The sequence below is a fragment of the Phalacrocorax aristotelis genome, chromosome 2 (assembly GCF_949628215.1).
Source record: "Phalacrocorax aristotelis chromosome 2, bGulAri2.1, whole genome shotgun sequence".
NCBI classification, from domain to species: Eukaryota; Metazoa; Chordata; class Aves; order Suliformes; family Phalacrocoracidae; genus Phalacrocorax; species Phalacrocorax aristotelis.
The window spans coordinates 22,768,604-22,784,321 of record NC_134277.1 but is presented as its reverse complement, the minus strand read 5'-3'; the positions used below and the strand labels follow the sequence as shown (position 1 = coordinate 22,784,321).

At 39.3% G+C, this 15,718-nt stretch overlaps 1 protein-coding gene across 1 annotated transcript in view; it reads left to right on the top strand.

Annotated features, from left to right (window-relative positions):
- Nucleotides 1–15,090, top strand: part of LOC142052506 (macrophage mannose receptor 1-like) — a 33,935-nt gene extending 18,845 nt beyond the window's left edge. Inside the window, exons 20-30 of the mRNA XM_075082711.1 lie at nucleotides 253–395; nucleotides 1,920–2,034; nucleotides 3,214–3,362; nucleotides 4,926–5,028; nucleotides 5,861–6,093; nucleotides 7,699–7,864; nucleotides 8,892–9,044; nucleotides 9,314–9,430; nucleotides 10,879–11,046; nucleotides 12,893–12,934; nucleotides 13,332–15,090. Of these exons, the coding sequence (XP_074938812.1) occupies nucleotides 253–395; nucleotides 1,920–2,034; nucleotides 3,214–3,362; nucleotides 4,926–5,028; nucleotides 5,861–6,093; nucleotides 7,699–7,864; nucleotides 8,892–9,044; nucleotides 9,314–9,430; nucleotides 10,879–11,046; nucleotides 12,893–12,934; nucleotides 13,332–13,576 (1,634 nt within the window). The 3' untranslated portion in view covers nucleotides 13,577–15,090. The remainder of the gene's footprint in view (nucleotides 1–252; nucleotides 396–1,919; nucleotides 2,035–3,213; nucleotides 3,363–4,925; nucleotides 5,029–5,860; nucleotides 6,094–7,698; nucleotides 7,865–8,891; nucleotides 9,045–9,313; nucleotides 9,431–10,878; nucleotides 11,047–12,892; nucleotides 12,935–13,331) is intronic.
- The last annotated feature ends 628 nt before the right edge of the window (nucleotides 15,091–15,718 follow it).

The following is a 15,718-nucleotide window of genomic DNA, read 5'->3' as shown; positions in this document are numbered from 1 at the left end:
CCCTTGGCAAAGCTATGGATTTTCAATATTGTCATATTTCTGTTCTCAGCAAAATATTTGTATTTTGAATTTTGATGGAGACCTGAATACTTTTAAGGAACGGACATAAAAAATACTCATTATTTCTGGGGGAGATAAATACAAACATGGATACCAGTTCTACTGCCTGCAATAGATTGGCTTTAGGAAGGGACACTTTTTACCCCAGTCTCGGTTGCATTTAGGTTTTCTTTTATTCTAATTTGCTTTCAGGTACATGGAATGATCTCAACTGTGGCAGTGTTGAGTTATTCATCTGTGAGAGGCTTAACAATACTGTTCGTCCAACTGTTGCTCCCACTTCACCACCACCAAAGGGCGGGTGTCCAGAAGACTGGCTCCTCTTTGATAACAAGGTGCAGTACGAAATGTCGATATATTGTATTCTAAGAAGAGCAGAATGACAACCATCTTTGGTTCAGTTTTTCAGTTATCACAAAATATGTTCTGACTGTGTATATTTAAAGACTCTAAAAATACAATTCCTGAAATAGAAATTGTAGCCTCTACTGTAACACAGCAGTTGTAAGAGAGGTCATGAGACATACAAGAAGAAAGCTTTGTCTTGTATTTTTGCTAGTGTATAGTATTGCCAAGGATGGCTGAGCAACTTCACTTCTGTGGAGCTGTTGTATGTTCTCATTTACTGTGCTGAGCTTATTTGGCTGTCACAGGTTGCCTGGACACTTATGCATCCCTTGCCTTCCATGTACTGGCTGTTAAGCCACTAAGGCACCTTCTCTTGAGCAAATTTATTGGGTGTTTTATATAGACAAATACCTGTACGGTTTTTATGTAATTCAATTATAAGCTTCACCACACTTTATTATGTAAGATAGCTCTCAGCCTTCTCAAAAGACAAAATTTCAGGATAAGAGTGTATGTATTTAAATTCCATAGTCATCAATGAAGCTATAAAATCTATAAAACAGCAGTGTACACTGTTGAGAACATACCTAACAATGGAGATGATCCTTGATAACATTGCCTCATCTGGCTCCATCTCCCCTTCTTTTGGCTAAGCGAAAATATTATTTCAGTTTGATAGAGCTCCTTTGTTTGAGACATTCTGGCTGCTGTCTCCTTTTTCCTTCCCTCTTTCAGCCCCGGGGAAAAGAGTCACAAACTCAGAGCTTGCTGCCTTTCATGGTGCTCCCTCAAGCCAAAATGTCTCTCTCTTCCTTACCTCCTGGAAAAGGAGTTTCCAGAGTTTCAATCCTTAACTCCTCTCTGAGTGTTTAGACATCACTTCTGACTGTCATGGAGCTACCTCCCTTTTGCCCAACTTTTTCCCCAAATTGCCTGACTAACTTTCGGTTGCATGCTTTAATCAGCACATTTAGGTTGCTTGATTCTGGCAAAGCTGTCTAATGACATCTTGGTTAGATCTCATAGATCATATTACAAGAAATGGTAAATTAATGGTTTTCTTTGTAATGTCAGAATCATTCTCTTTCTGTGATTATCCTGTGAGAACGAAACCTGGTACGACAAACTGGGCAACAGAAGCAGAGATGTTTAGCTTCAGTGACATGTCTTATTCTGGTTTGTTTTCTGAGGTCTTCTTAGGCATTCCTCCCACAAAGTCACACCTCAGAAGTGTGCTCAGAAGCTTTAACATAATTTCTACTGAAACCATTAGACTGACAAATTCCTTCTTCTAAGTGTAGGCTAAAACATCGGGGTCTACGCTAGTTTTCTAGTACAGATCTTTTCTTTCATAAAGACCTAAAGACAAGCTAGAAAGGACTGTAAAATCAGTTAAATCTCCCTTTTTGATTAAAATATCTAACTTAACCTTGTTTGTTACAAACAGAGATGCTTTTACTGGAAATTAAAATGCCATTCAGTTACCAATTTGGCTCACTTCTCTTTTTCAGTGTTTCAAAGTATTTGGCCTTAATGAAAATGATACATTGACATGGCATGCTGCGCGGAACAATTGTATTAGTTTTGGAGGAAACCTGGCTACTATATCAAAAAAGGAAACACAAGGTAAAAAGTACTAATGTTTTGATACTGGGTGAGACATCAAGTAATTACTGATAAACAGATTAAAATAGGTGTTACAGCTTCTGCAATATATACTATTATTTGTGCCATATTAATATCAAGTTACGTTGAATGAGAAATTACACATTTTAAAAAATGCTTGCGTAAGTTTTAGTGTCTTGATTAACTTTTAAAATCATAACTCTGGGGCTAATATAGGACGTACAACAGAATTCATACTTTTCAAATATTAAGATTCTGTATTAGGGGCTTGTGATATAATAAAATGTCCATATTTTCATTTTTTAAGTGTACATGTAAAAATAGCACATAAAGGGAGTAACACCCAAAACAAATCGCTGTGCATCTAGCTGCTGAGCCAAACGCTGTGGGTGTGAGTGGAGGATGCATCCTCAGAGAGCAGAAGACTCCAGTGCTGGGGTACTAACTTCCCCCTGCTCCCCTTGCTCTGCTGGACTTCAGCCTGTTGGTCTTGCTGCTTAGCATGTTGCAGGTTTTTTAGTGAGGCCTTATGTTTGATCAGGAAATGTAATGGTCCTGAGGGCTGTACATGGACCATCTCCTAGCTCACTCCATCAGTGCTTGTGGTTTATGCTTGTTTCTACAGCAGAGAAAGAACAGTCAAAGGACAGTCATTTAGTGGAAAGTCAGTCTAGGCAGGAGCTAAGGGAAACAGCACCTGGCCTTCCAAAGAACTGAGATTTCAGTATATATACACTTGGTCAATAAGTAGTTTTATTTGCGTTATGCCTGTTTAGTAACCAAGTTATTAAGTCTGGTTAGCAAAGAAGTTAGTAAAGAAGAAAATGGAGTGCATAGTGTGCAGACTCATTGTCTATGTGCCAAAGTGTAGAGCGCTCACGTTAATTTCTGTAATACCTTGAAACATTTGCCCTGCTTCCTCAGATGATCAACAACACAAAAGAGTGTTCACATAAATTCCTTAAAAAATGTTGAAAACAATTTTATGTATCAAAATTTGCCCATCTTTGAGTTTGTAAATACTTTTTTGGATATCAACATCAGATGACTATCCATTATTTTTAATTTAATCATAACATTATTAAAAAAGAGGAAGCCAAAACTGAGACTACAGTCTGCACTGTTGGGGAAAGGTGCATTCAGTTTTCCTCCTTGTACAATTTTTCTTTTTTACTTCAGCTTTCCTCATGTCCCTCTTAAAAAATGCTGCAACTGATGCTTGGATTGGACTGAATGACATAAATCAGGAGCACACCTACTTATGGACAGATGGAAGCCCAGTTTACTACACGAATTGGGCGAAAGGTTCACGAAGTTATTATAGTAAGGTAAAATTAATTTCTGATTACTCAAACATTATAACTTTGGTAGATGAATGTATGTAGCTACGACTATTTTCTGTAAAGTTTCCTTTCTGAAGATTTTCAGTGATCTTGTTGCTTTTGAAAGCAGAGTAATCACGTGGGAGATCTACCTTCACACATTTTTTTCAACTTCTGTGTTTTGTAATGAATTTTTTGTTATGGATCCAGACAGATGTGTGGAAACATTATGCAAAACTCAGACAAGTGAGCACTTCCCTCACTTTACCATGACTGATCAGGAGACTTAAAATAATCCATAGTATAGCAGTAACTGTATAATTTTGGGATACAGTAAATGTTTTTTAGACTTGATGAAAATACTCAGATAACTGTGCATATTTACATTTCTTGGCATCGAGATTACTAAGAAAAATGCATTGAACAAGATCCTCAAAAGACGGAGACTTTGGATCTTCCTTTCTCATTTTTATCTTCCCCCTCTATACCTTCTATCAAATCTTCCTTCTGAAAGATCTCTTCTGCATGTTTTGAAACTTTCAGTACTGCTGTACCATTTTGTGTTTAATTGCAAGGCAAAATTGAGTGTTTTTTAGTAATTGTAAAATGAGTAATGTAGAATACTGTACTTGATAATACTACTTCTGTGCTCCTGTTCTAGCTTTACCAAGTTTTTCTCATTTTCATAACAGAATTGCTTTGAGTGCAGCTAAAATGGGAAAAAAATTATGTGAGGTCCAACCTCTGCTGCCATCCAGGCTAAAGCTGGGTTTTGGAATCTCTGGGGCTTACCCATCTCACACGTGCATATGCTTCTGTAGGAGGCTATGCCCACTTCCCTGCATGAATTGCTCCACATACACCTCCCTTCACTTGCAGCCAAGACCCAGGATACTGCCCCCGAGGAGGTTCAGAGGTAGCAGGAGGTTAGGCTGATATGAGGTGGGGAGAGCTGCTGCCTCCCACTGCAGAAAGCCAAGCAGCAGCTTCTCATGCTGTGGGAGGAAGAGGATGAAGGTAAAGAGCCCAAATTGCAGTGGAAAGGGTTTCAGAGGTGTCCCCCAAAAAAGGTTGTTTCTGATTGCTACTGCACTGTGGTGACAGCTTTGGATCCTAGTGCTGGATTGGGTCAGGAAGAGGATTTCAGCTCTCCAGGCGAGCTTCAGTGCTGAGGAGAGTTTCCCCATAACCTCCAGGAAAACAGCAACAGAGCTGAAATATCTGTGGGCCAGACCTAGCACACACAGGTCTACCTGCACGCACACACACACACAGTTGCATGCGCAGAGATTATATCCGTAGAGAGTGCCAGAAGCTTCTTCCTGCCTCTGTGCTGTGCTTTGCAACTCCCTCCATCATCCAGACACAAACTTTTCTAGACCTGAGTTGTAATTGCTTATTGTCATATTACTGCTCCTGACCATTGCTTGTATGGATTCATATATATGACCTTCTTATTATTCATCTGTGTGTGCCTGTGTGTGATAGGTGAGTCTGTATATCCAGCAGGAATAGGAGTGTTTCCTATCTATACACATGTTTTTCTTGTTGATCTCATTTCCCCTGTAGGATGACTGTGTCTTTATGATGAAGAACCCTATTGAACAGGCAGGGAAATGGAAAGATGAAGAATGTAAAACAAGCAAAAGCTACATATGCTATAAAAATTCTGGTGAGTTTTCTTTCACCACTTTCTAGTACAGCTGATTTATTGTGGTTGTGCCAAACTGGTGTTAAAAGTGACTTTCCTGAATTCAACCCTATTTTAACTGAAATTAATCTAACAATATCACATGCACTATGGACCATTTTAACAAATTAAGCCCACATTTGTTTTTTTTTTTTTGAGAAAAACCCTTAACCTTTCTTATTTTAAGGACTAGACCAGCAAATAATAGTAAAAAAAATTCTATGGACCATCATGTATTTTACAATATTTGGCATTCAGGTAGGTGAGAGAAACAGTACTTTGTCTTTATATGGGTAAATTCTTCAAAACTGGAATTCTACTGTTACACTTAAAAGCACTGCAACTTCTTTATTTTGAAAAACTACCCTGCTTGATTTCTTTTACAGTCTTACTCAAGCAATTTCATCAGCAGCGGTTATATCCCTCTGCTTGTTCATGGTGTTTTTACCATACCCTGTGACTTGTCAGAAATACAAGAAATGCTAGTATATAATGGAAAGAGTGGGGGAGTTGTTCCTTTTAATGCCTTACATCATTGCAGTATGCTTTGGAAAGGTCTAGAGCTTACAAGGCATGTTCCTGGAGGTGATACAGATATTTATGCTAAAAGGTCATTCTGTCAAGGATCAGAAAATTTTGTCACAAAACATGACAACATGGCTTTCATCACTGTGGTGATAGTTGGGACACATCGTAATTTGTTATTCCAGCCTCTCTTAATTACTTGACCACTCCAGTACTCTAGATCTTCTCTCAGTGTTATATGTCTAGCCAATATAAAGCATTTGACTTTTCTTTTTATTTGCTTTTACAGACCCCAAACTGCAAAACTCCCAACCCATAGTTCCGATGTTTGGCTTTGTCAATTATGGTGATGACCGCTATGCAGTCATCAGCTACAAAATGAGTTGGGAAGAAGCACAGAAGAACTGCAGAGACCAGTATGCAGAGCTCGCCAGCGTTTTGGATCCTTACGCTGATTCTTATCTGTGGTTACAAATACTAAAGCACGGGGAGCCTGTGTGGATTGGTCTTAACAGCAACACGGTGAATCCATCAAATGCTTGTGACAATCATATCACTACCCTAGACCAGCATAGATCAGCCATATTTCTTACTGAGGTTGACAGGATCCACTGCTGTGGGTGCTGTTTGCTCCCATATGAGTGCTATCGGTCAGATCAATGAATGTGTGGCAGGCATCAAAACCTTGCTGAGGTACCTGACTTCCTTCCACTTCAGGGATTTTACACAACTAAATGTTTAGCCATAATGTAAGTGAGAACTACCACAGCCCACATTTCAAAGGCCACCAAGCTGCAGTAGACAGTGGCTTCAGTGGTAAAAGTGGCTGTAGAGTTTTCACTTCCTATGCCTTGGTCTACCACACGCTCGTGTGGAGAAGCATTGCTGTTTTTGAAGACACATTTTGGAGCACACCATGGAAATAACTTGGGTTAAAAATAGTTCTTTTTTCCATGAGGTTATTTTAAGTTTTGTTTTAATTCACAGCCTAGCACTACAAAAGCTTGTGTTAGGCAATAGGGGAAATGGCAAAGGTGCAGTGTAGAGGTGGGAGCAGACCTCTGGCCATGGGGACACCTTAACACCTTAGGCTGGTTTTTGGAGCTGAAGCCGGTGCCTTGTGCAAAACTGCCAACAAAACTCAGTCACCAAAGAATAGAAAGGTTTGAAAGGGGAAGCATCTACTAGAAGCATGTAAAAAGACCATGAAATAGATGATGTAGCTGGATATTTGTGGAACCGGAGTTGTGAGGAAATCAAGAGGAAAGAGTTAGAGCTGGAGCTTGGCAGGACACAGGACTGAGAGAGGGCACAAGTGCTGAGGTGAGAGGAACCAGAGCCACGCTTCAGTGAGATCAGGCACTGGGAAATCAGGACTAGAAAGGAAACTGGGATGAAACATGGACAAAGACTTCAAAGGAAAAAGGACAGGAAAGGAACTGGCCCGAAGAACTGGATGGAAGCCTGTCTCCAAAGATCACAGGACGAGGTGACAGAAGCCATGGATGTGACTAATGCTGGTCATCCTCTGCAAATAGTGGTGAAACCCACTGAAAAAATTTCATGCTTATCTCATCTCTAGTAGCTGGTCCTTGCAAGAACTAGAAACCTATCACAAACCCTGTTTCCATGGGTGCCAGAGGTCTGTGGTGCATTCCCCATGAAAAACGTCATCAGTGTTCCTCTCTCCAGTGGAATTTCTGCTTTTTCTATTTGCTTTCTAAATATATAGAGAAGCCTGTGTTAGAGGATTGCTAAAAGAGTTTCTCCGAAATCTTTATTCGACCTGTGCATATGTGTGGACCCCTTTGATAAAATCTTCAGCTGTATATTCACATTTGTTACCACAAGGCCCTTTGTCCGTTTAGTGCATGCGACAGATAGTGTGAATTGAATAACGTAGGTTGCGTACTAAATAAACATCTGCAGGAGCACCACCCTAATCGTTGTGGAGAGTGGAAATCTGGACCAAGCTTGTATGTATTCATGACAGAGGAGGAATTAATTTTGTGTGAGAAACTGTGATTCTGATTTTTCCTAATATTTACACACCTTCAAGTCCAATCTTAATGTTCTTTCAATCTAATTCTTCTATGTGACATAATCATCATTGTCCTTTGCTTTTAGACTCGTGGCCATTACATATGGTCAGATAGAAGGAGGAGCAGGTATCATAACTGGGCCAGTGGAGAACCAAATAAGAACACAGCCTGTGTCTACCTAGATTTGGATGGTTTTTGGAAGACAGCATCTTGCAATGAAACATTTTTATCTCTCTGTAAACAATCTGATGGTAAGTTATGACTGGGAGAAATGTGATTTGGGAGGCTGGAATTTAAATTAATGGCTTTATTTGAATTTAGCTTTTCCACATATGCAAAGATTGTGATAGGTGATTTATGCCCTGTGATAAACTATTGCCTTTGTTAAGGAATAACTCCCAGATCCAGTCTGTCTTGAGTGATTTCCAGACATTTCATTTCACAGGCCAGTCGACACATGCACATCATAAAGATGACTGCAATATTTAATGCCACATGCAATAGTTTTTTTCTGCATCCATGTTTGTCAAAACCTGCAGAATTGATCAACTTTAGCCTAACTATAAATTTAGTAATGATATATTTTTACATTTAAAAATATCTTTTGTAATATTGGGAGATAAGAAACTTCTGTCAGTGTAGCAGCCAAATTGATTAATTTGTATTTGTTAAAGGTATAAGATCCTGGAAAGCTTCTGCTGAGATGCTTTAGAGGTCAAGTATTGCACCTAATTTTCAAAGATATTTTAAATCATATATGAAATTTATATTCCCTGCATCATACTTCATGGCAAATTTTATACTCATTTAAGCTCTGTTTTGGCTTTAATTAGGTGATACAATAGGCTACTAATTCTACTTTTATGTGGTGTAGGATGTGTGTAGTAGGGGACGTACAGACAGCTTCTCCGACCGACCTTGCTATAAACTGGCTGGACAGAAGCCACTGGCCTGTGGTGGTGGTGGTATCAAGATCCTTTATACATACTGACTCATTCCTCACTGTGCTTCACAAGTTTTAAGTAAAAATTGCCTTGCTGAAGACAATTTGAGTTAGATTGGTGTAAGCCGCCTTTAGCAGATTGGAGAACCAGCTCCAACCAGTATAGTTTATTACTAGTTTACCATGTTTAGTTGAATCTTCTATATTGGTTAACTCTATGGGTTACTCCTTTTCCTGGAATGACTGTCAAATTGATAGGGCTGATGTGTGGTGCAGGAGTACATGTTTCCCTTGGCTTTTAAGACGTCACTGAAACCTGTGTGTCTTCTTAATAGAGTTAATCCCTAGTGAACCACCACAGCTTCCTGGTAAGTGTCCTGAACCAAAGCGTGGTAGATCTTGGATTCCCTTCCGTGGTCATTGCTACTATGTTCACACCACTTCAGAGGAAAGCTGGCCTGATGCTTCCATGACATGTATTCAAATGGGTAAGTGCCTTTTTTTATTGGAACATTTTACAGGTTGTTTGCATGTTTGGGTCAAAAGCCAGAACCCAGAACCAAGAGATAATACATAGATGTGTGTGTATGTATATCAATTATAAGCTACATCTAAATAGAATTTATTTTCAAGCTTTCTGCTATATGAAAAAGCTGATCATGAAACATGTCATGATTGTTTACTGAGATAATTAATTTCTAAGGGAAAATCTAAAATCTCGCTGAAATTACACATAATATTTAATTGATATTTTTAGGTGCATCTCTGGTTTCCATAGAAGATTCAGCTGAAATGAATTTTCTTTTACTTTATTTGTCTCCACTCGCAAGTGACTTCAGAAAGTTTTGGATAGGATTGTTCAAAAATATTGACGGTAATTATTCCACAACGCATACTGAGATGAAAATAACTACTAAATAAACAGAGAGAATACTAAATAACACTAACATACTAAATACACTAAATACTAATACACTAAATATTAAATAAATAATCAGAGAGAAATAAACTGTTAAAGTTTTAATAGCTTTCTGCTAAAACACTTAAAACATAAACCACCAAGAGGCCTATACTTTCTGTATCTTTACTGTAATTAGAGTAGGTTTCTGTAAAAGGTTCTAGCTTACCACTGCAGTAGTTGATTAAAATGTTTCCTGTTGTTTTTTTTTTACTCAGATTGCTTGACATTTAACAAATGTTAGCCTTTTAAGGAAAATGTTGTATTGCAATTAAAAGCTGGGGCAGCCTTAAATTGAAATTGATTTCTAAACAACACAGGGAACAGCAGTTCATATGAGCTGCCTAGTAATATTTCTTAATCTAGATTTCAAGGTTTTTTCCATAAAGTTTTTGGTGGAACTTTTTATTTTAATATAAAACATTTCAGCTTTTTTTTTTTTTAAACTGCAGATTTGATCCTGTTTTCTCTATCACTGTAATTCTGAAGCCTGTTTTTCGTGCCAGAGTTTGAGGGTACATCTCCAAAATAAGTCTAGACAGGGCTGCAGTGAGAGGACTTGGCCATGGCTGCCCAAGGCCATCTTTCACCACCAGCAATGGCAGACACCTTGTTGCATGGTGGACCGAGCCCATCTCTTCCAGCAGAAGGCTAACAGTACAAAAGCAGCGATTTGTTCCTGACCTGGCATGCTACGCTGCCACACTGCTACACGCAGTGCAAGCAGAGGCAAGAGGAAAGTGCAGCTCCAGACGGGGGAATGGAGGAGGTGGAACTGAGGCAGTTGCGAGTTTTATTAGCATATGCTGCTGTGAAAGTACCCCCTGAGGGAGTAGAGATGGCAACTATTCCTACTTGATGGGCCTCAGCAGGAAATGAGGAAGGAGTTATTACTAAAGAGAGAGGATTCAGTCTGCAAAGATAATTCATTAATCCAGCTCTAATAAAGCAGCTATTCACTGGTCTTAGATATACACATATCCGCAAAATCTCCTGAGCCATCTGAATCCTTAACTGCAGAGCATGGCTTGCTCAGGTGTTCTGCTTTTCTTAAGGCTTCCAGGCACAGGTGAGTCCTGGGCACAGGCTTCAGCTAAAAGTCCTTGGGTAGCCCGGGTATGTCTTCCTTACCTCTTACATCACTGACAACCATGGCCCTGAAGGCTAGTGGAGCTAACTTTGTGAGCATTTACATTTGGTACACGCCCATCTGAGTATCTCTTGCTGTTAAAAGAGTAAGAAATGAGCCCTCTGTGACGTTAATTTAATCAAATAATAAATTCCATATCCTATATCATTATGGCTGGTAGACTAGAAATGATTCCCCACTTCATTCACTCACTAGGTAATAATTTTAATTTCAGGGGAATGGATATGGACAGACAGAAGTGCAGTAGAATATGTCAACTGGGAGAAAGGAGAGCCTACAGTAATTTTTGACGAACATTGTGTTGACATGGATGTTGTAAGTGGAACATGGAGGAACTATTACTGCTCTGTTGACCAGAATTTCATTTGCAAAATTCCAAAAAGTAAGTTCTGAATTTTTGTGCACTGGGTTATTTTAGAAGTAGTGGTTAATATACATCAAGCCAAACTACTTATGCACTGGGTACGCTTTATACAAAGCCAAGAGTAACTTCTCTTAAGGCCAATGAGAAGTAATTTTGGTGAACAACCTGAGTTATTGTTTGAGAAATCAAAAGCATTGACTTCTTGGCATTGCTGTACCCTGGGGTAGGGGAGAACATATCACCCGTTGAAGGTGTGGAGGAAATTCATAGTCATTATAGTTAGAATGCAAGGGGCAGTTGATGATGAATAGAATCATAGAACCATAGGCTGTCCTGAATAGATGACTAAGTGCTAAGAAGGAAGGTAGGCACTCTTCTGATAGCTAAGCTGAGGTGCAGCAGTACAAAGTCACTGAGCTCCTGTAGAAATAAGGTGGGTTGGTATCAGTGAAGTGTGCTGGGATCTGCTGGATGACCAAGCAGAAAGCATCAAGCGAGGGAGGCAGTGGGGCCCAATTCATTTCTCTGCTGACACAGGCACAGGGAGACATGCCAAGACAACCAAACAGCATAGTACATTTAAGTTTTAATGGTTACTTGTGGCCCTGTGGTTTTTTGGATGTCAACCCATGTGAAATCTGAATCTGTCACAGGCTGGTGTGAGTCCCCCTTGCACGCATAGCAGTGTTGTGTAAAGCATGAAGGATGTAACTCTGCACATATGCAGCTAGCGTGAGTCACTGTATAGACACGGCTTCAGCTGTATTTGCACACATCAAGTGGGAGACAGTATGAAATATGCTAGATTTGCCATTGGCAAACAGATCCACTGCACAAATATAATAGATGCAATGTGGAATCAATTGAGCCTCCTGTTTGTGGATCTCCACATATTGGCAGGTTGGCAGTGGAGTCATCCATGAGCTTTGTAGGGCCCAGCCAGCCAGTCCTGCAAGCAATTAACTGAATCATACTCCCCAAGCAGTGGAGGGAGGAAAAGAAGTTGCCTAAAAATACAGTTTAAATGCTGTAGTACAAATGTGCTTTTCGCTTTTGCAAGTGTAAAAAATTGAGTGTGAAGTGTGAAGCCTTATACTGTGGAATTGTAAAAACTTTGAACATCTGTCTCCCCTACTGAAAAAATAGTTCAAAGCAATTAATAGTGAGACTACAGTTTGGGTGTGTTTTTTTTTTTTTTTAACAAATATTTTTAACAAGAATATTTGATGAATTCAGCCTGAATTGTCACAGAAAATGTTTTCATGTATTTTTCACATCCATTGCACTGTATTCAGCTCTGGGGCCCCCAGCAAAAGGAAGGCATGGGCCTACTCAAGTGGGTCTAGAAGGCCATGAAGATGATCAGGGGGCTGGAGCACCTCCCCTGTGAGGACAGGCTGGGAGAGCTGGGGTTGTTCAGCCTGGAAAAGAGAAGGCTCCAAGGAGGGCTTACAGCAGCCTTCAAATACTTAAAAGGGGCCTGCAGCAAAGATCGGGGGGCTCTTTATCAGGGAGTGTAGTGACAGGACAAGGGGTAATGGTAATACTTTACTGTGAGCATGGTGAGGCCCTGGAACAGGTTGTCCAGAGAAGCTGTGGATGCCCCATCCCTGGAAGCATCCATGGCCAGGCTGGATGAGTCTTTGAGCAACCTGGTGTAGTGGAAGATATCCCTGCCCATGGTGGAGGGGGGTTGGAACTAGGTGATCTTTAAGGTCCCTTCCAATGCAAACCATTCTATGATTTTATGATTATTAAAAATTTGATAGGAATTCAAAGTAAAAATTATGTATGCAGTGTTTATTTGGTCTTTGAATGGTTGCTTGCAAACTGTGGATAATATATATATTTTTTAATTTTAAAGTGATTGAAGTTGAGACAACCCATGATTCACCTGTCAATAAAGGTAAGTTGGCTTCTTATAAGCCTATTAAACAGAAATGTCAATGTTTATAGGCATTTATTATTTACAAGTAAGATTGCTTCCAGAAAATTTTCATTTAAATACCCATTTAACTGTCACAGATTATTTTATTTTAAATCTGTTTAAAAGGAGAGCACTTCTCTCAAACTGCATGTCTTATTGATTTTTAATTTTTTTTTTTCACAATATAATGCCCCTTTTAAAAGGAACATAGAAGAGATTGACCCCAATTTTAAATTATCCATCTGGAAAATACATCAATTTTAACTGCTGTTATGGTTGTCCGGTACTTTTAGAGTTCACTCAGTTTACTTAGGAAGGTGTATGCAATAGCAATATCTGGCCATTTTTAGTAATTGTTCTGTTTTGTCTTTCACAGCATCAAAAAGTGAAGCTGCTTCTTCATCTGCAAATAGTTTAGGTGGGATGATTGTTATACTGCTCTTCCTTCTGCTAACAGGAACTGGCCTTACATTCTATTTCTTCTATAAAAAAAGACGTGATCGACAATCAATCACAGCCAGTTTTGACAATGCCATATACCGTGGTGATGGTGACCCTGGAACTCATGAATCAAATTGTCTTGTGACCAATATTGAAGAAAATGAACAGGCAACAGTTTAGTAAGCAGGGTAATCCCGGGCCTGATTTTGAAAGGAATTAAAGTGTTGGAATACAGGAATTCTTAAGGCAAAGTGATTTTCTCCCATGGAAATTCTAGTTCATTTTGCACAGGATGCTTCTTGCTTCCTGTACTAGCAGGAACAAGCAATCTTGCAAGGCAGATTCAGAGATCTGCTCACAAACTGTGGTACCTGGGAGGACTGTTGAGCATACCTATAGACCTGGAGCTACACTGTGTAAGTGAACACTCAGGCAGTTCCAGTCTCTACATGGGTCCAGCAACACCTTTAGGCACAAGAAGAAACATGCTGTGAGAATATGCTCCTTAGCACGCTCCAAAAGGTATATCTAGATCTGTAGGTATCCTGAAAGTGCCACCCCAACCCCCAGCACAATCTGGCAGAATTGCACGTGTTGGACAGGGCCTCCAAGCTCACCTGGTGCAGGTCCCTGCCTCAGCCAGGCAGCCTGCTCTGGTGCTGTGGGGCTGCATCTTCCTTTTGCTACTGAGGTACCCACAGAAACCCTTTGTGTTGCCCGTAATATCTGAATTAACACAGTTTCCTCTTCTGTATATGACTGAGAGAAAGGAAAGTGCAACTTCTTTTTCTTCTGCTATAATTCTGTAACATAACCATTGAAAGATCAACAATAATAAGAGTTTGGAATGTATTTTGAATAGAAATATTTTATCATTTAAATAATAAAATAGGAATCTCAAGGGATTCTGCAAAGGGGGGGAATAGGCAGGATGAATTATATTTAATTCATACCTGAAAATAATTACATAAAATTTATTCTTCAGATCTCCAATACCAGAGAATATTTCATTCCTTTTTAGGCCATTTTTTCAAAGCCTAACAAAACTTACCATTAGAAAGTCTTTTCTAATCTCTAACCAAATTCCCCCTGTCAAAGTGTGTTTTAATTCTTTGAATATCGTTCCAGACTTCCATCATGACAGAGCTGATAGCTTTGCATGTCATACTGGTCTACTGGTTCATAAACCCTAAAAATATACCGTAGGCTCACATATAGGGCTTTTCTTTTTCCACTTTTCCAGTGTATTTTATGCCAAATGTAAACAATCAGATGCCTCAAAGCTCTTAGTCTAGAGAAAGTCCTTATTTAATTTGATATTTTTTGATATTTTAATCTTTTGAGATATTTTGTGTTTAAATTAAAATATTTTGCCTGTGTATGAAATACATGTAAATAAGTTTTTATTCTGCATTGGTTCACTAAATGGGCATTAAAAGGCTGGTTCTAAATAAAAGGTTTTGTGTCTTCTTAAACAGAACAACTTATAATAAGAATAAAAATAATAGGAAGGAGGGATGGGATTCTTAAATTTCTGTACAAAAAGGAGCATCCACTTTTCCTAGTCTAGCATGTTCTTAAATGGCAGTAGAGATTTGTCTTTACCATCCTGTGAAACAGTGTGTCTCATTGCTTCTTTATCTCTGACATTTGAAAGTTTACTCTAATAATAAAATTAGTAAAATGCCTAATGGAAGTGCTGTAATTTCAGACTATTTATGTGCTGTATTGCTTTAGTACAGTAAAGTACATTCTGAGACTGATTCTTATATATTTGACAGCTCTTGTCACGTCTCCATATTTTGTGACAGCAACACTAGTGCTTCCCTTTTTACTTCACTGGCTACGTCTTCTAGATCTCTAATCCTTTTTGCTGTTTCCTCCTAGACCCTGCTCTATGGTATGTAGGTCCTTCTGACAGTACAATGCACCAGTGGATAAGGTATTTCAGGTGAGATCCTAACAACACTAAGCAGACCAAAAAGATTAATCCACCATTGTAACACTTGCCATAAAGGACTTTTCCACCTGAATTGTCTGAATTGGTTCTACAAGATCTATAGGTTTGGACAGAGGGATGGTTACCAGAAAAAAATAGGCCAAAGGCAGGAGAGGTACCTAAAGAGAAGTTAGTTTGTGCAGGTTTCCAAGGACTGATGAGCTTTATCGACTAGTAGTCCTGTTGCACCTGTAAGAACTGAACCAAGAGCTTGCTGGCGCTGTACAAGGCTACTAGTGCACACGAGCATCAGCAGAGGATTGCATAACTTGGACCGCATCCAAGACAGCAGTGGCTGCTATCTGATAACGAAGAGTATGACC